At 42.3% G+C, this 21,082-nt stretch overlaps 1 protein-coding gene across 1 annotated transcript; it reads left to right on the top strand.

Moving 5' to 3' along the window:
- Window positions 1–2,470: 2,470 nt before the first annotated feature.
- On the top strand, window positions 2,471–11,588 carry LOC133377174 (uncharacterized). Its single transcript, XM_061610667.1, has 2 exons — window positions 2,471–3,049; window positions 10,974–11,588. The coding sequence occupies exons 1-2, from the start codon at window positions 2,471–2,473 to the stop codon at window positions 11,586–11,588; spliced, it is 1,194 nt and encodes a 397-aa protein (XP_061466651.1).
- The last annotated feature ends 9,494 nt before the right edge of the window (window positions 11,589–21,082 follow it).

Raw genomic sequence — 21,082 nt, forward strand, 5'->3', positions numbered from 1 at the left:
TTTTGATTTTGTGCAGCATTTCATTTACAGATAGAAGAGAGAAACAAGAAATCCTTGGCCGTCTATCTGGAAATTAAATACTATATACATTCTTTTTTGCTTACTTCCATGTAAAGATATAGGTCAAAGTGATTTCTCCAGGGTGAAGCTCTCCTTTCCCTTTATCATCTTCTGATAATGAGGAGAACAATTGTGATATATTGGACCCTGCCTCACCCAGATTGCAATTTTTCCCCTCTCAGTACTCAGACTGTGAATCTCAAGACTGCAAATGCTGCAGAATAATTTATTAGAGCAATACCCAGTCTTGCATCTAAAACAAAAGCGCAGAATGAGATAATGTAACGTACTGTTAACGAACTCTGTAATGAAAATTGCCTCCCTCTATTGAGTCTGAGTGCAGTGTAATCTTACCCAGATGTAATAATTAGATCGTAATTAGATAGTCAAGGTGAGGAAAGTGTCTTAGAGTAAGTACATGACCAAAATGGAAACTATATATATATATTGTTAAAGTGGTACCTGTCACAGGAAAAGAAAAGGAAAAAGTCAAACCAAACAAAATAAAGCAAAAGCAAAGCATAGAGGAGGTCATTATTCACATCTAAAAGCAAGGTGCGATTTCCTTGGAGATAATAAAAGGATGTGCAGTGCAACAGATCCACCTATTGTATTGAGTCCCCCAATCCAAGAGCAACATATAAAATATATAAAACTATCTTCGGGCATTCGGACTCTGAGTAAAGTAATAATGAGAGGAGGGCGCTGCGACAATCAGAATGTTAACTACACCCCCTCACCAATTACGAAGCAGCACCTAGTCTACTAGTGTTGCCACACATTTTAGAACTTAAATGCACACTAAGCCAGCAGGAGACTGAAGGGAGATATGATAGCACTCTTCAAGTACTTGAAAGGCTGTCTCACAGAGGAGAGCCAGGATCTCTTCTCAATCATCCCTGAGTGTGGGACACTGAATAATGGGCTCAAGTTACAGGAAGCCAGATTTCAACTGAACATCAAGAACTTCCTAACTGTTAGAGCAGTATGACAATGGAACCAATTACCTAGGGAGGTGGTGGGCTCTCCAACACTGGAGGCATTCAAGAGGCAGTTGGATAGCCACCTGCTGATCATGCTTTAAGTTGGATTCCTGCACTGCGCAGGGGGTTGGACTCGATGACCCTATAGGCCCCTTTCAACTCTCCTGCTATATGATTCATTTAAAAATACACACAGCACTCTCAAAGGTTGTTTGGGGATTTGAAGGTAAGTGCCACCAGTATGAAGATGACACATGCAGTTCTGTTTCTCCTCTCCAGAAATAGTGGTTGGTGTCCTGATCCTCAGCTGGTGGCTAGACTCAGCAATGGAATGGAAGATGCAACAACTCAGTCCAGACAAGATGTTGGGACAGTTGGTGATCGGTTCACTTATTCTAGATGAAGTTGCCCTCCCATTTAAAGATAATGTTTACAGTTTGGATATTGACTGCTAGCTCTCCCCTCCTCAAGATGTCAACAGTGTTTTTACTCAACTGGACACACAATGCACATAGGTTGCCTCCATGGGCATTATAGTCCCTTGTTTTTCCTTTTTACTCCTGAACATTCTGTCAAGAGCAGGCTACAGAAACTCTAATAAAGCATTGGGGGGAGGGACCTGTTGGTCTCCAGATGTTCTTGAGTTCTATATTCCATCATCCATGACTATTGGCCATGCTGGCTAGAGCTGATGGGAGCTGGAGTCCAGCAATGTCTAGAGAGCCACAGGTTCCACATCCTTGAACTAAAGGTATGACCTTCCAAATACAAACAATGGGATAAACTGCAGCTATTGGGATGCAACAGGCAGTCAAGCCCATTGGGGAATTACCAGATTTGGCTCATCCCATTTCCTGATGCTGCTGCAGCAACCATTGTTTGGTGGAGAGGACCTGCACGGGTTGCCAGAATTGGGGGGACATTTGTGTGATGTGACTGGGTGAGGGGAGGTCTTGAAAGTTGATCATGTAGCAGAGTCCCCCGGAAGATGTATTATCCAGCAACTAAAGGGATTTAGTGATAGGCCTGGATTTGGAGGAAAGTCTGTTTCCACTCACATTCAATCCACTAGGTCATAGTTGAGCCTATGTCCGAGGACTATTACATTCTGGCCCTAGGGTCATGGTAGAACCATCTGAAGCCCGCTGTAATGCATTTGCTAGGCACTTCCAGGAAAAAATCTTTTGCATCCGCCGGGACTCGGACTCCAATGTTATAACAGTTGAATCAAAGGAGGTAACTGGAACACAGCCTTGTCCTGATTTATTGGATGAATTTCAGTTGGTGCAGCTTGAGGACGTTGACAAGGTGCTTGGACAGGTGCGTCCAACCACTTCTGTATTGGATCCTCTTGGCTAATAAAAGCTAGCAGGGATGGAACAGCCGGCTGGGCCAGGGAAGTGATTAATGCCTCATTGCGAGAGGGAATGGTTCCTGACTGCCTAAAGGAGGCGGTAGTAAGACCGCTTCTGAAGAAATCTTCCCTGGACCCAGAAAACTTTAACAATTATAGGCCGGTAGCAAATGTTCCATTCTTGGGCAAGGTCCTCGAACGAGTGGTTGCGGACCAGCTCCAGACACTTTTGGATGAGACCGATTATCTGGATCCATTTCAATCGGGTTTCAGGCCTGGGTTCGGCACAGAGACAGCCTTGGTCGCCCTGTACGATGACCTTTGTTGGGAGAAAGACAGGGGGAGTGTAACTCTGTTGATTCTCCTTGATTTATCTGCGGCCTTTAATACCATCGACCATGGTATCCTTCTGGGGAGACTCGGTGATCTGGGAGTTGGAGGTACTGCTTGGCAGTGGTTCTGCTCCTACTTGGCGGGTCGGCTCCAGAGGGTAGTGCATGGGGAATATTGCTCGGCACCCTGGGCTCTCCAGTATGGAGTTCCGCAGGGGTCAGTTCTATCCCCCATGCTTTTTAACATCTACATGAATCCACTAGGTGCGGTCATCAGGAGTTTTGGAGTGCATTGTCATCAGTATGCTGATGACACGCAGCTCTACTTCTCCTTTTCGTTCTTTTCAGGTGAGGCTGTCAATGTGCTGAACCGGTGCCTGATCGCGACAATGGACTGGATGAGAGCTAACAAACTGAGGCTTAATCCAGACAAGACTGAAATGCTGCTAGTGGGTAGTTCTTCTGACCAGATGGTGGATGTTCATCCTGTCCTCGATGGGGTTGCACTCCCCCTGAAGGAGCAGGTTCGTAGTTTGGGCGTTCTTTCAGAACCGTCCTTGTCACTTGAGGCTCAGGTAGCCTCGGTGGCACGGAACGCTTTCTACCAACTTCGGTTGGTGGCCCAGCTACGTCCCTATCTGGATAGAGACAATCTCGCTTCAGTTGTTCATGCTCTGGTAACCTCTAAATTAGATTACTGTAATGCGCTCTACGTGGGACTGCCTTTGAAGATGGTTCGGAAACTGCAGCTCGTGCAAAATGCAGTGGCCAGATTGTTAACAGGGGCCAGGCAGTCCGAACATATAACACCGATTCTGGCCTGCTTGCACTGGCTGCCTATATGTTTCCGGGCCCGATTCAAGGTGCTGGTTTTAACCTATAAAGCCTTACACGGCCTGGGACCACAATACCTGATGGAACATCTCTCCCGATATGAACCTACCCGTACACTTCATTCAACATCAAAGGCCCTCCTCCGGGTGCCTACTCAGAGGGAAGCCTGGAGGATGGTAACCAGAAAAAGGGCTTTCTCGGTGGTGGCCCCCGAATTATGGAACGATCTCCCTGTGGAGGTACGCCTGGAGCCAACATTATTATCTTTTCGACGCCAGGTTAAAACATTCCTTTTCTCCCAGGCATTTTAATAAATTTAATAAATTTAATAATCTTAATTTTAATATTTTAACATTTTAACATCTCAACTTATTTTACCATCTTAGTATGCTAGTATATTTGTATTTTAGTATGTTTAAACTGTTCTCTAAGTGGTTTTAATTGTATTTTGCTGACTTGCTTGTTGTGAACTGCCCAGAGAGCTTCGGCTATGGGGCGGTATAGAAATTTAATAAATAAATAAATAAATAAATATGTGCGTTATTTTCAAGACTTTTCTGATGCTAACTGTTGAAAGCTCATGAAATGCATCAGCATTTTAGTGCAAACTTCTCCTAAGATGCACATTTTTTTGCATTCAATGTTGCCTAATGTGCACTGTTTTTCCAAAGCAATTTTCCCCTAGTATAATGCATTTTGTATGCACGATTTACCCTAGTCTATGCATAGTCTGCATCTGTACTGGAATTATTTTTCAGATGTTTTTATTATTTTATCACTTGTTGTTTGCCATCCTAGCTCCTTTGAGAGGAAGGACTGGATATACATTTAATAAACAAATAAATACACATTTTTGTTCAGATTACTGAGCTGGAAAACTGCATTGCAAAGTGTGGAACGGTGCAGTTTTTGAAGGATGGCTGCATTTTGGTTCACATATTGTTTCAGAAAGTGTGAGTTAAGTAGGTTCACCTTTAAATGCAAACTGAATTGAATTTCTCCCCCCCCATCCCTAATTGGAGAATCAGCCTGTCAATGGCTACTAGTAACGGGCCTCCTGTATGAGAGGCAGTATGCCACCAGTTGCTGGGTTACATGAGCAGGAGAGTGTTCTTGCATTCACCTTCTAATTGTGGATTTCCTATGTTTATTTGTTGATTCATTTATTAAGACCACTTGTATGCCGCTTAATATGTAAACATATCTCTAAGTTATACACAGGAAACTACATCAACAACAAGCAACTTAAACAACAAATGTTACAAAAATGCACAGTTTTACTTATACAAATGCTACATGAATAAAAATTACTAATAAATATAAACAGATATCAGTTCCTTCTCCTTCTGACACCGCCCCTCCTTAGCCTCCAGGCTCTCACCGAAGACTTCACGCACCCACCTTGGCTCTCACCCAGGGCTGTTTAGCTAACATTTTTGGCAGACAAAATAGGGATAATGGATTACTAGAAAACTGCATTGTTGGCGGTTCATAGCAGCAATTTTGATTGATTTTATTTGCCAGAATTTGTATGCTGTTTAATATAAAAAAACTCCAAAAAGACCTTCAAAACACTTCATAAAATATAAATTATACTAGGTATTTTGCTCCTGCATTTTATTTATTTATTTATTCATTCATTATTTGATTTATATCCTACCCTTCCTCCCAGCATGAGCGCAGGGGGGCTTTGTGCGCCAATCCCCCCCCCGACAGAGGGACTTCCAAACACACACACACAGGGACTTCCAACCCACTGGGATTCCCAAATATACCCACACCAACACATACCCACAGATGCCCAGGCACCTGCATACACACACACACACACACACACACAAAGAGAGAGAGAGAGAGAGAGAGATCCCAAAAACATACATAGGGACTCCCAAACACATACCTACGGCCCCACGCAAGAACCAAAAGTGCCTCCCACTCTCAAGCAACTCCCCAAATGCTCCCCAGACACTCTCTGCCATTTAATTTAGCCAGCTTACTGGCCTACTGCCTGCTCAAGCTGCTGCCGCCATCCCACCTCAACTGCTTACCAGCCTCCCATGTTGTCACTGCCACCTGTCTGCCCCTGACCCCCTGCTCACCCACCCCTGCACTTGTCTGCCCACCCCACTCACCCCCATGCTCACTCGCTCACCCGATTGCCCACCATCCTTGCTTCCTTCCCTTGTGTCACTTGCCTGCCATCCTGTTGCCACCCCCACCCCCATGCGTAACAATATGATGGCTTACAAAAATATTATATAGTTAGGAAGACATTAAACTTATCAGTAAAAGTCAGAAGTTTAAACAAGATGGCCTAAAAAAATCAAAATGTAAATAAAATCAGCGTATACATTATGTATAAACATATACATTATAAAATATTTTTTTATAAAGTAAGAGTCCTGGGCTCCTACTGGGAGGAAGGGCAGGATATATATATAAATAAATAAATAAATAAATAAATAAATAAATGTCAAACTTTACATATATGGGTAGGCTTGCCTAAACAAAAATGTTTTTAGGAGGCTCCGAAAACAGTATAGAGAATGCACCTGCCGAGTGCAGGGAGTAATTGAGTCCTATGTCATTGCTAGTGTCTCTCTGCAAGGCAGTGTAAGAATTCAGTGAATTAATTTTGGAGATAATTTAATTGGCAAAACAAGAGGGGCAGAAGAAGGAAAACTGAAATGTTCAAATATTTTTTTAAAAAAAATATATGTGCAACAATGTTCATTGCTGTGATGTATGGAGTTTTTCAGTTACACTTCTGAAAGGTCTGGTAAGCTGTTGTTGTTTTTAACAGCACTGTGTTAGCAGTTCATCATCATTGCCAACTGCTGAAGACACTGGCATCTGTTTATCTGCAGAGAAAGGCTACAACAGGGTAGAGGTGAAGTTACAAACACAGTCACTTTTAATTGCTCTTAGCATTACACTTTCAAGAGCAGGAAATGTGTTTACTGAATAATGGGGAATGAGCACAGCTTTTCATCTAGAAAATCCCATTATAGGTGGTCCTTCAGCCTCCTCCTGATGCCTTACTTTCATTGTCTTCTGAGATAGAGACTAAGTGGGTCACAAGGATGGGGAGGAAAAGCTGGTTTTAAATGCTCCAAAATAATCTCTTTAGATAGGTTTAATTGGTTGAGATTAAGGAGCTAAAACAGTGTGCTTAAAAGTGGAGTTTCTTCTGCCAAAGCACAGAGTAGATTAAATTAGGAATGGGGAACCTGTCACCCACCAGATGGTGCTGGACTACCACTCCCATCATCCCTGATTATTGGCCATGCAGAGGGAGGCTTATGGAATCCAACAACATCTGGAAGGCCACAGGTTCCCCATTTCAGAATTAAGAGATCTGTCTACGCTATTCCTTTCCTACCTCAGACTTCCCAGCCATCTCTAAACCAGTCAACTTTGTAGTTCCAAACCAAGCAGACATGAGTATCAAATAAAATTATTTGCATAAGAGTCCTAACACAAAGTTAAAGGTGTACAAACCCAAAAAATCCACCCAACTACTTTATTTTAAAGAAGAGCTTAAACATGAGCAGATAATTCAATGTTTTAAACAAACCATATACAGCTATATCATACTTTTAAGTCTAGCTACAATTGGGCTAAACTGGATTGCCCTATAGTGTAAAACACAACCAATCTGTGCTTGCTGAATGTTTTGGACTACAACTCCCTTATGCCACCTTTGGAACTGTATGGAAATTGGCCATGTAAAGGCTACTTAAGAACATCTTATTGCTTAGGGAACACAAAACCATTGTTCAGTTCAGAAGTCATGCCAAACTGATTTGTGCTAATCATAGTTAAGAATCCACACTATTGTTGAGCTTCTAAACATATGAGGCAACCATGGCTTGGAGATGCTTTTATGTCTTCATTTTCCACTTGCTTAACATTTCGCTACATAGGTTTACTCCCATCTCCATAATGCTGCAATCGCTTGAGATGGAGCAACCACCATTCACTATGGTTTGTTAGTAAGTTGGACCAAATTTTGTCATATTTAGAGTAGTACTTAGTCATACTTGAAGTCATTGGGACATATTAGTCATCATGACTAACTTAAGTCCTATTGATTTCAATGAGTCTACTCTACATCTGGATCCAACCCAATGGTTTATGAATTCAGATGTAACTGCAAACCACAGTTAGTGCAAACCATGGTTTGCAAACCATCTTCAGACCATGACTTGATATCCTGGTTTCAAAGCCTCTCACAAACCATAGCATAGGTTCAGATATTTAAAAAACTACTATCTGGCTTTACAAATTGTGGTTTTGGCATGATCTCTGAATGAAGCCAAAAGGATCTGAGAATTACGAGCGGGAAAGCCAACTACTAAAAAAAGAAATGCTTTCATTCTCTATATTTTATTAAGTAGATTCTTGGGGTGGGTGTATTCAGGTGGGGGAGGAGAAGTAGTTTATGTAATTAAAAATGATGGCAATAACATAACTCAGTGCTTCCTACTTTTTTAATACCTAAGTTTCATTTATTTCCTGAAATTGAAGGCATGATTTACTCTTAAACCTGAAAGAGGTTTTAGAATTTGTAAGAATAAAAATATACCTACCTGCAGAGGAGTACACTTCCCTGTGTTTCTCTTTAAAGCACGTGCGCGCGTGCACACAGAGACACCTGAGCTGGGCATCCCTAGGAACATACAAAGTCTCCTTATACCATCTTAGACCATTCATCCATCTACCTCAGCATTGTCTACAATGACTCGCAGTGGTTCTTCAACGTTTCACCCAGGATTTTTCCCCAGCCCTACTTGGATAGGGTAGGTCCTGGAGACTGGGAACCTTTGCATGCAAAGTTTACACTCTGCTACTGAGCAATGCCTCTTCCCCTCTTCACTGGAAGAAGGCGGTACCAAAACAGTGACTCATACAGAGATCAATGAGCAGTCTCTCCAGAAGGTGGGTGTTTTTTATTGCATCTGTGTACCGTGATTAAAAGTTCTAATCTGACCCAATATAGAAATGCTGCAGAATGAGCTATCTGCTACAGAGACTGGAGTGATGCAAAACCAGAAAGCAAATAATGCAGGGAAATAGCACGAGACTTCATTTGTGGGTACAGGCTTGGTTTCTATTTCTATGGCACACCAGTTAAAATAACTACAGGAGATCCATACATATAGCAACTCCAACTGTGCCCAGTGCCATGGGCTTTCCTCATAGGCTAGAGCAGGCTTGGCCAACCTGGTGCCCTTCAGATGTTGTTGACTCCACCTCCCCTTATCCCTGATTATTGGCAAGTGCTAGTGGGAGTGGGGGGTCCAACAACACTCAGAGAGTGCCAGGTTGGCAAAGCTTGGATCTAAGATCTTTTTTTCCTGCATTTCCTCTTGGAAGGTTATAGGAAAACTGCCAACCGAAAATACCCACAATAGGAAGGCACAACAAACATTATTTGTCATTTTCCGTTAGACAAGAAATTTCACCAAGCAAAGGAATTGCTTCTACACACACACCTTCAAAGAGAAGATGTCCACTTGGCACCAAGGTGACCTTTCTCACATCAACCTTCCCCCCCATAAAAAAATAATATAAGAGCAAAAGGCAAATACAGCTGTCATCTCCTCTATCTCTTCCTCCTCCCCAGAGTCCCCTGGGAGAAGACGTGGTGGAAATTTAAAATATATTCTGCTTTTATTTTGAGTGACTGGCTGGGAGGAATGGAGCACTGCACTGGCAAATGTAATTCTGTCATTTTGTAATTTGATTTTTCAGTCTTAACAAGCTTCTTCCTAAGGGTTAAAAAAAATCTGTGTTCTCAGGCATTTAGATGTTCCAGTAGCAAAATATTTTTTTTAAAAAAAAGCCCTAAAAGTGAGTTATTCAGTCTCTTCTCCTAAGGCACACTCCCTCAGCTTTGTGTCATTGTAACCAAGCCTTTTCTCCATGTGTATAATACCTATATGGAAAAACTCGAGTCCCTCCTCACCTGTTTGCATTCCAAGTGCCACTTTATGGCACCACAGTGCAAAGCGATAGCACCGCCTTTGTCTCGGATCCCTGGGTTCATTTGCAGATGTCTCACTAGCTTCGCATATCCTCAATAGAAACAACAACAAAATAAAAAGCAGTGACATGTAGGTCTTAACAATATTTTTTCTCTCTATATATAGGCACTCAAACCTCGGTTATGTGACACTTGGTGAGATCCAGAATGGGACCCAGGCTAGTTTGCAGGTGTCCCCTGAGGCTAGCTGTTGCTTTCTGATGAATTGCCTTGGGGACCTCATTGACAGGCGGCAGTAACAGCTCAAAATGAGGAGTGTGGCAGAGGCATCAGCTGTCAGGTGTTAGCGGTCTGAGCTTCTGCCTGTCACACAAGCGGGACTTACAATATGTGAGAGGGTTACATAATTTCCCACTGGGCACTGCCAACACTGTTGTTATTTTTCAAAGGACCTTTCACAATATGGGTGTAACATGTCTCTCACTAATGGCCAGATGAGCACAAGATGGAATGCAGGCCTGGGGAACCAAAGGGTGCAAGTCAGTGGTGGTCATCTATCCAACTCATGGCAATATGTGTGTGTGTGCGCATGTGTGTGTTCTGTCTATGAAGTAACCCAAAGGACTCATTATTAATATTGGCATTAATGTAAATCATGCTGTGAGTGTAAATCATGCAAATGGGTGCTTTCCACCCATCCCTTTATATGAACTGTAACTTTAAGAACTGACATGTCAAGAATGTTAAGAACCTGAGTTTGCTTTTTTTACCTCCCTTCTCCCCCTTTTTTTCCTTTTCTGCCATGTCTTTTAGATTGTAAGCCTGAAGGCAGAGGCTGACTTGTTTTACCTTGAGCGCTAACTGGTTTGAGAGCCTTTGTGGCTGAGGAGTAGGATACAAATGATTGGAATAAATATTTCTGGTCCGTATCACTTTTGCATGTGCTTTTTCCACATTAAACTGCATGATTAATTATTTTTAAAAAATACTCAAACTACATATTTGAATACCATATTTAAATATGTTTTCTCTCAGAATACTAATTAAAAGTGTATTTTGATACATTTAAACTGTTGAGAACTGTGTTGCAACATTCAGTGCAAAATTCAGGAAATAGCTAAGCTGCAATCCATACATTAGTCTGAGAGGTGCAGATAAGGTCATTTCACATGGAAATTTAAATGAGGAGGGGCTGCAGCTGATGCAAACATTCCCAGGTCCAATCCCTGCCATCTCCAGGTGAGGCTGTTGATGTACTAAATCACTGCCTGGCCACGATAATGGACTGGATGAGAGCTAATAAACTGAGACTCAATCCTGACAAGACTGAGATGCTGTTGGTGAGGGAGCTCTCTGCCCAGATGGCTGATGTCCGACCTGCCCTAGATGGGGTTACACTCCCCCTAAAGGAGCAGGTCCGTAGTTTGGGGGTCTTATTAGATCCGCTCCTGTCTCTGGAGGCTCAGGTAGCCTCGGTGGCACGGAATGCGTTCTACCAGCTTCGGCTGGTAGCCCAACTACGACCCTATCTGGACAGGGAGAACCTTGCCACAGTTATCCATGCTCTGGTAACCTCTAGATTGGACTACTGTAATGCACTCTACGTAGGGTTACCTCTGAAGACGGTTCGGAAACTTCAGCTGGTGCAGAATGCTGCGGCCAGAGTTCTTACTGGGATTAAAAAATATGATCATATAACCCCTGTCCTGGCCCAGCTGCACTGGCTACCAATATGTTTCCGGGCCAGATTCAAAGTGTTGGTTCTTACCTATAAAGCCCTTAACGGCATTGGACCGCAATACCTGGTGGAACGCCTCTCCCGCTATATACCTGCCCGTTCACTACGTTTGACATCGAAGGCCCTTCTCCAGGTTCCAATGCATATGGAGGCCCGGAGAGTAATAACCAGAGCTAGGGCCTTCTCAGTGGTGGCCCCCGAGTTATGGAACGCCCTCCCTGATGAGATACGCCTGGCGCCTTCTTTATTATCTTTTCGGCGCCAGGTAAAGACCTACCTCTTTGCCCAGGCATTTTAATTTAATTTTATTTTAATTTGTCTTTGTCTTGATTTTGTTTCTACATTTTACAGTGTATTGTTATCATGTTTATTGTATTTTAATCTGTTTTTACCTTTTTGTACACCGCCCTGAGAGCTAGAAAGCTATACGGCGGTTTAAAAATCTAATAAAATAAAATAAAATAAATAAATAAATTTGGTATACAGAAACTTCCTGTGTTCTTAAGATAAAATTCCTCAAACATCCCTACCTGGTTGACTATCCTTGATTTAACTCAAGAACCACTATGGCACTTTTTAAAATTGTTCAATTTATATCCCCTCAAAGGAACTCAAGGCAGCATATCGGGTTCTGACCTCTCCCCATTTTGTCCTCACAACAACCCTGTGAGCTAAGTTAGGCTGAGTGGTAAAGTCTGCCTCAAAATTCATCCCAGTTAACTTCATCACAAGAAATGTGATTCAGCTCACATATCAAGCCAACTCTACCAAATTCCACTTTCTTAATCAATGAGAACCAAAACACAGCTATCCTTCGAAATGTGCACTCATTCCAATTTTGCAATGCAGTTGCCAACCCAACAGTGTTTACAAAAATGCATATATTAGCAGAAAGAGTGCACGAAAATAAATATGAGTGAAAATAATATGCAAACATGCACGAAATGATGAGAAATGGCTTACAAAAAGGTGTACATTAGTCAAAATTGCCTACAAAAAAAGTGTTTACTAGGAGAAAGTCACACTAAAATGGTGGAGAATTTTCAGGAGGATTTTTTTTTTGAAAAAAAATGCAAATGGCTGCAGAAATGTAGAGAACTAAATTTAAGATTGGAAACATGAGAAACTGAGAGAACTGAAACTGGCAGATCTCTTTCTCCATATCACTGAGTGGATATTTCAACCCAAGTCTCCACAAACTTAGTCTGACAGTCTAACCACTACACCACATTGGATCTCCACTTGAAAGCCACCTGTCACCCAGAAAGCCAAACCTAGTCAAGTGTGGCAGCCTTAAAGGAGTGTTTTTGCTTCCCGCCTTTTGCAAATGAAGCGCCAAGTGGATTGTCAAGCCACAGTACATGATTATTGGACTGTATTTGGCTTGACTGGACACATATTTATAGAAACATTCATAAAGTTTTCTAGTAGCTTCAGGTCTAACTCTTCTGATACCACATAGAGAATCTCAGTCTACCAAGATCTCTGGGTAGGGTTGTGCCTGTCAATGGAGAGCTAATCCACACACACAACTAATCATCTTATTACTGAAGATGCTGGGGAAGTTCATTGGGATGGATACAAGCTTTGTTGGCTCATAATGCTTACCACAGAGAAAAAATGAGCATCATGAAGCCCCTAAATTCTTCTCTGGCTTGAATGAAAATCTGAGTTGGAGAAGGATTCTTGTTTTAACCCTGACCACAAGCCCCAAAGCCCCAAATGACAACTTTGTGCAGACAGAAGAAGTCCTAGCATGGCCTCTCCTGGCTACGGGAAGCATTTGCTTGTCAGACCTTCAAAGCTCCATAATACTCAGTTGCAAATAACAACTTTGTGTGGTCAGGCAGATCTTCACTGGAACTTCTACCGCTCATGTGAAGTTGTTAAAAGCAACCAGGGATCATGAAGCTCTGCAAGCTTCCTGGATCCCTTGCAGCCTGCAAATGCTTTAGTTTTTGCAGGCTATGGGCAAAAGCCAATCCCAGCAGAAGCTCCTCTTCTGAGAGTGAGTTGTGGGCAATTGCCCTCCACTCTAGATATTATTTTATTTATTTATTTGACTTATATCCCATTCTTCCTCCCAGTAGGAGCCCAGGGAGCCCAGATGTAGCCTTTCAAATCCATATCTCAAATACTGTGTCCATTGGTTTAAATACAGACTTTGAAAAACTGGTTGCACCCAGGAAAACTGCTGCTGGAGGGCAAATGACCCCATGCAGTGGACTAATGGGCCAAAAGGGTCCTGAGTGAAGGGGTTCTATGTTTGGTCTGTCATGGCTGTCTCACAGATGCAAGGCAATCAGTTGGTGCTTTCAGGCATTTGTCGTCATGCTCAATGCTGCAAGGCCCCATCTGCACTAGTTTGCTGGGAAGAGGGATTGTCTGTTAAACCACTCTGAGAATTGTAGTTCTGCGAGAGGAAGAGGGGTTTCCTAACAACTTTGAGGCCCCTTAATACAGTTCACCACCCAGGATTCTTTGAAGGAAGCCACAACTCTTTAAAGTGGTGTAATACTGCTATAAATATATAGTGCAGAAAGGCCCCAAGTGTGGATGGGGCAGGGCCACACATGTAATCCCATCACCAGCATCTTCATGCGCATCACACATGCCTCTCACTCCCCCTCTTTTCTTGTATAGCAAAGGGAAGGTCTGCCAGGAATTTCTACTAGAACACCAATAGATATTTGCAATGGGTTGAGCTGAATCTACAGTATGATTGCAAATCGAATATAGCTGATTTAATCCCCTGCCTTTTGAATGATTCATTAGTTAATTAAATAGGCCTTGAATACACACAAAGTTCTACTCATGTTCAAGTGGATGCAAGTAGAAGCTCTTTGCCGATCTTCCTAGGTAGGGAACATTTAATCTAGCCTACATGCTTCTGGCAAGAAGGGTTTAAGTGCCCTCAGGCCAGGCCAGTCACCAGAAGGCCACTGTAGAAAGAAAGGAGCCTAGAATTATGGAGATGCTAGATGGGAGCACTCAGGAGTACAGATGTATACCCCTGAAGCCTGCAATTCTAAACACATGCTAAGACTTACTTCTGAGTTGATATGGTTAGGGTTGTGCTGCTGGTAAAGATTGACTAGGGATCCTCTGCAAAGATATCCATATCCAAGCAAGGTTGGCAACCCCTTGCCTGGAATGCCCTGCCCCTATCTTTTAACATGGCTGCTCCAACCCGCTTTACAGACTTGACCCTTCACTTCAGAAAAAGGTTTGAGAAATGAGTAAGAGTTAAGAAGATTCTCTACCCTTTTCTGCCTGTCATGTAGGCTGTTATAGACTCACTTTGACAGCCAACCCAATTCCAGTGAGTAATAATTGACAGAGAGAAAACACACATGGTTTGGTTTATGTTCACAGGCAATAGATTGGGAATAACAACAATTGCAGCCACACTTCCCAATTTGTGAATTCTCTTTTACCACTACTGGGCAAAAAACAAACCATCATGCAAATGACAAGGTGCATCATCAGTGGGTTTAAGGAGGTTGAACTGAGTGCATGAAATCACTGTTGTTGCTTCTATGGATATAAGGGAGTGAGGTTAAAAGTAAATGAAATGCAAATAGAAAAAGAAAAGATAGCAATGATTTTCTAAATGCAATGCCATATCTACACAACAAGATTCCTATGAGTAAGGGAGAAAACTCAGCAATCCACAACCAATCAGAATTTCTAACCAAAAACCAAAACTAAAAAAATCCTGGCAGCCAGTTAGTCAAGGTCACAGAAATCCCCATGCAGCACAACCTGACTCAGGGGCTGCAGTTAGTGCAGAATACTGTGGCATGATTGCTAACATGAATGAGACCTTATCAGCACATAATACATTTGCTCTGAAATCCACACTGGTTGCTGATATGCAACCAGGCCAAGTTCAAGGTGTGCTTTCCCTGTTCTGGGTGCCACATAGTACTTGTTCTGCTCTTGTAACAAATTGTTACAGGATCAGTCTCAGGCCCTGAACCTGGCAACCCTACAAGGAACTGCATCCTCAAGTGATAAGGAACTTCACTCACACAAATCAAAATTCAGAATCATGCCACTTTAAGCTGGTTTGCAACAGTTTTGTAGTTGTTTGTATGGTTATTGGATTTTAAAGTGATTTATTTCTTCTTGTGAGCTGCCTTGGTTTCCAATTGGTAACCCTACCTCACAGGGTTGTTGGAAAGACTCTATATATACACACACTGGAGATGTAAAATACATACACCCCATATAATAGTTTATTGTCAAAACCAGTTGGTCATTGCAGAACATTTTTTTAAATAAAATCAGTATTAGTTTCCTACAAAATAAAAGCAGTGACACCTAAGTAAGTCCTGCCTAATTACTTTAAAAATAGCATTGGAGAGGGAAAGAAAGATTTACAGCACAAACACAATCCTTTGCTATGTTCACTCAAAATTTCCATTAATTTACACCACAATCTTAACCATGTCTACTCAAAAGTAAGTCCTATTGGAGCTTACTCCCTGTTTGTGGGATTAGCATTGCAGCTTTACTCCCAGAAAAGCGAGTAAAGGATTAAATCTTCATATTGGGAAGGTTTTCAAAACACTGCCCTCTTCAACAGCCCAGGAAAATTTAAACTTGTTTGACTCCTCATAATTTGCAAAGAATGACACATTGTGATGGTATTTAGAGCTCCTGCACACACAGAGAAAGAGACTTTTCCTACTGCTAAAAGCTGTAAACTTACTCCATTTATGAGATTTTCAGACAAGCAGGAAAAAACAACAGTTTTCTGTACTTGCAATGGCTTCTAGCTATTGCCTGGAGGTCAACAAATCCCTTGTCAATCACAATCCTGACTTCACTTATGCTACAAACCTGAAAGGGTGGGGTTACAGCAGCCACCTACAAGCTCATTTAACAGAAGTTGGAGGGGCAGTGGCTGACGTTTTGGTGTTTATTTCTTGAACCAGACCACCTAGAAACTTAATTTTTTTAAATGAAAGCTGAGAGACCAGAGGTTGAGGCAACTCAACCGGAGACCCAGAAAGGACCCAAAATTCCAGAGTCTCCGGGTACAAACCAGAGACCTGGCAACCCTATGACTGAGGGGTGTGTGACATACAGGACGACATTCAGGGTTGGTCTTGCATAAGCATCCCTGCAACCACCCACACTTTGAATGTTGACATGTTCAGGTGGATCCCTAAACCCACCTACTGTGTAACTACAATGTATGTGTGAATTCACTTGAAGTCAGGGATAAGTAACTTATAGAATCATAGAATCGTAGAGTTGGAAGGGGCCTATAAGGCCATCAAGTCCAACCCCCTGTTCAATGCAGGAATCCAAATCAAAGCATTCCCGACAGATGGCTGTCCAGCTGCCTCTTGAATGCCTCTAGTGTCAGAGAGCCCACTACCTCTCTAGGTAATTAGTTCCATTGTCGTACGGCTCTAACAGTTAGGAAGTTTTTCCTGATGTCCAGTTGAAATCTGGCTTTCTGCAACTTGAGCACATTATTCCTTGTCCTGCACTCTGGGATGATTGAGAAGAGATCCTGGCCTTCCTCTGTGTGACAACCTTTCATGTACTTCAGGCCTAAGGGCAGAGAGTGGCCACACAAACCTCTCCATCTGGCCTTTTGGACTCTCTTCAGGCCACATCCCCTCCCCAGCCACACACCCCTACTGTCCCTGCTTCACACCCTCTCAAGTGTTTTTGCCTGGTTGAAATGTGACCTTGACCTCTGGTAATGCCTCTTGTTTCCTTGAATAGATCTCTGTGTGTATGTGTAGAAATTAGCCTACTGTACAAAATTAAAATTCATAGCCATTGCACTGCCTATTTTTTGCCTCTGACCACACTCCCCCACTGCCATGTAGCCCCCAGAAGGTTGCTCAGAACAGGATGTAGCCCTCCGGTTGAAAAAGGTCCCCCCCATCCACTCTAAGGTGTAGAGACATGTACACTGTAGCTGCGTTCCTTTTACAATGGGCACAACTGGGCCAATGGGAAAAAAGCCACCCCCCAAGTGCAAATTCCTGGCAGGCAAAGAAATTACTATTCCACACAGGTGATAATTATCTACCACACTTGGCTAATGAAGAGGTGGTATTTATGGCATGTGTATTTTAAAAGTGTCAGCACATATATTTGTCAAGTGCTGCATGCTTAAGAACTTTGCATTGGTACATTTATTGATTGTCTCTATAGGGAAAGAAAGCAAATGTTAGCTCATCCTTACAATTAATCCTCAAATGTCTTGGGGGGGAAATTGAGAGGAGATGCAGCAGAATGATACCAGGGCTGTGCATAACAAGAAGCAAAGAAATATTTTGTTGTTGTTGTTTTAAAAAACCCTCACTGACGAAACATGACTCATTTTGCCTGGAGCGATGCAAGTTGGGAAATGTGATTAAAAACATAAAAGCAAAAGGGGAAAGATAAGAGCAAAAGAAGCTCACAGTTTACAGTGATGGGGGTATGGAAAAATTAACCAGAGATACCACACTTCAGAAGAACTGGCGCATGCTTTTGAGATTCTGAAGACTTCAAAAAGAAATCAAACCTTGCCTAGTATAGCCCTGGCTAGCTACTGAGACTGCTGAACTCAAGCAATGGGCAGAATTAAATTTATACCAGGATTGCCAAAAGATTACAGCTGACTATTCACCTGCCTTTTGAATGATGCATTTGTTAATTAAATGAGCAAATTTAAATACATGTGTATATTATCAAAACCTATAGAACAGGGTTGGGGAAACTGTGGCTATGCAGATGTTGGACTCCACCACCCCCCCAGACAGCATGGCCGATAGTCAGGACTGATGAGAACTAGAGCCCAATAACATCTGGAGAGCCACAAGTTCCCCACCCTTGTTTATAGGAGTTGAAGGAAGTGTGTTTTGGTTTACAATATAATAACGAAAAGCTACCAGTTATTGTTAGAAGGGGAAAAGGCCTCACTTTAATTTTTGTTTCATTCCCTATACCACAGCAGAACCAAAATAGCCTTACAAAGTAAAGTATGCTTTTCACTCATGGAGCCACCAATTTAAATTCCTCCACATTAATCAGCCAAAGCTGTAGTTGATTAATCTGCTAATTGAAATGAGTAAAGCTGCAATCCTATACACACTTACTGGGAAGGATTAAGTCTGGGAGACAAACCTCCTCCCCGTCAATAAAGACTGTTCTCACAAGCTGCTTGTTTCCAGTTGCATGGATCTTTATTTGGCTTACACAGAGAAGTGAGCAGCTGAAGGGAGAAGAGCATGAATAATCTGGTACCTTGCCTCACATGGGACAGAGTCAGTGCGAAAAGGCAATGGGTGGTTTCAAACACTGCAGAAGTGGTATTCCACTTACACAGCAGGCCTTTCCCCTCCTTTCCTCTCTTCGCACAGCCTCCAAAATCTGCTCCAGATTTCCCCCCAATCCTCTGCAGAAGATTTTGAGGGTGCACAGTGGGCTGCATGGGAGACATATATATATCAACGCAAAACCTAAATATACAATTTAAAAGCAGAGCAGTAAAACAATCTGAATCAACAAAGCAATACCAACCAGAACTGAAGTACCCAAAATCTAGTTTCTAAAAGCTTGGGAAAAGAAAAACACCTTTCACCTTAGGGTGAAACAGTGTTAAAGCTATCCATGCTCCTAAGGAAAAGGAGTTCCATAACTGGGGGAAAAGAGTTTTTAAATCGTCTCACAAACAAAATCCCTATAAGTAGAAAACTAGCACATCAAAGAGAATGGCTTAACATCACTTTTAACGCAGAGGAACATTCAAAAACCTAGCAAAGAGGGAACTCAAAGTTGTACAACCTATAATTCAACCACATGATGTCCAATAGATAGAATCAGCCCAAGAGCCAATTTATATGAGATATTGGGTGTGGCCAAATCATGTTCCCTTTAGGACCCAATCAGCCCAGCATCTCTATAAAACCATTCTAATCTATGCACTGGTTCCTATGCATGCACTGCAACTTAGCACAGCTTTCCACTGTAGGCATGGACAAATTTGTCAATTTCTAGTCCTCGCTATTTCCCATTTTTCCAGTTTGCCCAATTTTTGCATTGATTTGTTTTTTTTTTCTATTAAAAATGTCTGCAGGAAAAACATATACATTTCTCCCATTACATGCAAATTTGTCTGCAATTTTCCATACAAATGTAGTTTTGTAACACAAAATTCAGAGAGATGCAAATTTTGAAGGATCACTGCTTTTCAGTTTGCTTTTTGGTTCAGAAGGTACAAATTAAGACGTTTGCATTAAAATGCGAATCAAATAATTTTCTTCCTCATCCATAATTTTTGGCATGCTAACATTGTGTATGAACCATCCATGACACTCTCTCTCTGTACACACACACACACACATTTTTATAAGCCATCTTGCCGTCATGCAGTATGACGGCAGCGTTCCATGGGGGTGCGGAGAGGCACAGCAGGCATGAGGCAAGTGTAGCGAAAGCATGAGGCAAGCAAAGACAGCAAGTGGTAGGTGAGTGCGGCTGGCGTGAGGCAAGTGAGTAAGCAAGGTGGGAGACTGGGGGGCAGGCGAGCCATGTAGAAACAGTCGGGACAGCCCAGGGTATCTCCTCATCAACCATCCTGCTCTGCTGTTGCTGCCCCCTCTACCTCACCAACAGCCTCAGAAGGCAAAGAGGGCAGAAGGCAAAGAGGAGGGAAGGGGCAGGAGAGCAACACAGTGGCTTGAAGTGCTGCCCCAGCCACTCCCCATTGTTCCTCTGTTGTTTGGCTTGGCTGACCGCCTCCCTGTTCCTTGCAGAAGAAGGTCTAAAGGGCAGGAGAGAAGGAACTTTAGTGACCCATTTTGGGGAGGAGGAAAAGAGGAAGCTTGGCGATCCATTGGGGGGGAGTGTCCTGTTTGGGAGTCTGTGTGTGTGTGTGTTTGAGAGTCCCTGGGGGTGTGTAAATAGATATAGGAACCCAGAAAGCTGCCTTATACTAAATCAGACCATTTGTCCATCCAGCTCAGTATTGTCTACACTGACCAGCAGTGGCACTCCAGAATTTCAGGCAAGGTTCTCTTCTAGTCCTTCTTGGTGATGCCGGAGACTGAACCTGGGATCTTCTGCATGCAAGGCAGATGCTTTATGGCCCTTTCCTGATGTATGATTCCTTTAATTCATGAATAAATGTTTGTTTCCCACATCTTATCTCAATCAAAACTTACCTGGGGTGCTTTCAGATGGAAGCTTAATCCTATAAATGAGGTGCTGATCTATTGAAAACAGTTATTTACATATTTATTTATTTCCATATTGAATGACTTCCATGAAATTTCTCAAAGCAACTTAACAATAAAAAATCAACAATAAAACATATATAAAGCAGTTTCATGTATAATGATTAAAATAATTTCAATATATAAAAATAATGAAAAGTGTTTCATTTATAAAAACAAGTTCAAATCCAATAAAAATACAGACTGGGATCAAAATCTCTACTTAAAATGCTTGTTGAAAAAGGAAGGGTCTTCAATAGGCGCCGAAAAGACAGTAGAGAGGGCACCTATCTGATATAACAGATTTCCACCAGAAAGGGTAAAGATAGATTGAAGGAGGGTGCGGAGAGTACAGACTGGCATTTTGATGACAATGTCATGTGGATGTTGCAAAAAACCTGCATGCATGAGGAATACTGATCCCACAATAAGACCCCTTTGCAGTAAGGGTTCAGCTGTTGCTCACTTGCCTTCCCAACAGCAAGCACTGCTGCCGGTTCCTGAGAGAGAGGGGGCAAAGCACAGGGAGCTCAGTGCATTATAGATGGAGAAGCAGGAC

The sequence above is a fragment of the Rhineura floridana genome, chromosome 1 (genome assembly GCF_030035675.1).
Source record: "Rhineura floridana isolate rRhiFlo1 chromosome 1, rRhiFlo1.hap2, whole genome shotgun sequence".
In the NCBI taxonomy this organism is placed as follows: Eukaryota; Metazoa; Chordata; class Lepidosauria; order Squamata; family Rhineuridae; genus Rhineura; species Rhineura floridana.

Excerpts from the sequence above, each read along its gene's own strand:
- LOC133377174 (XM_061610667.1), top strand. The coding sequence starts at position 2,471 with ATGGTTCCTGACTGCCTAAAGGAGGCGGTAGTAAGACCGCTTCTGAAG. Across the intron at positions 3,050-10,973 it reads AGTATGCTGATGACACGCAG|AGTTTGGGGGTCTTATTAGA; the intron begins CTCTACTTCTCC and ends GAGCAGGTCCGT.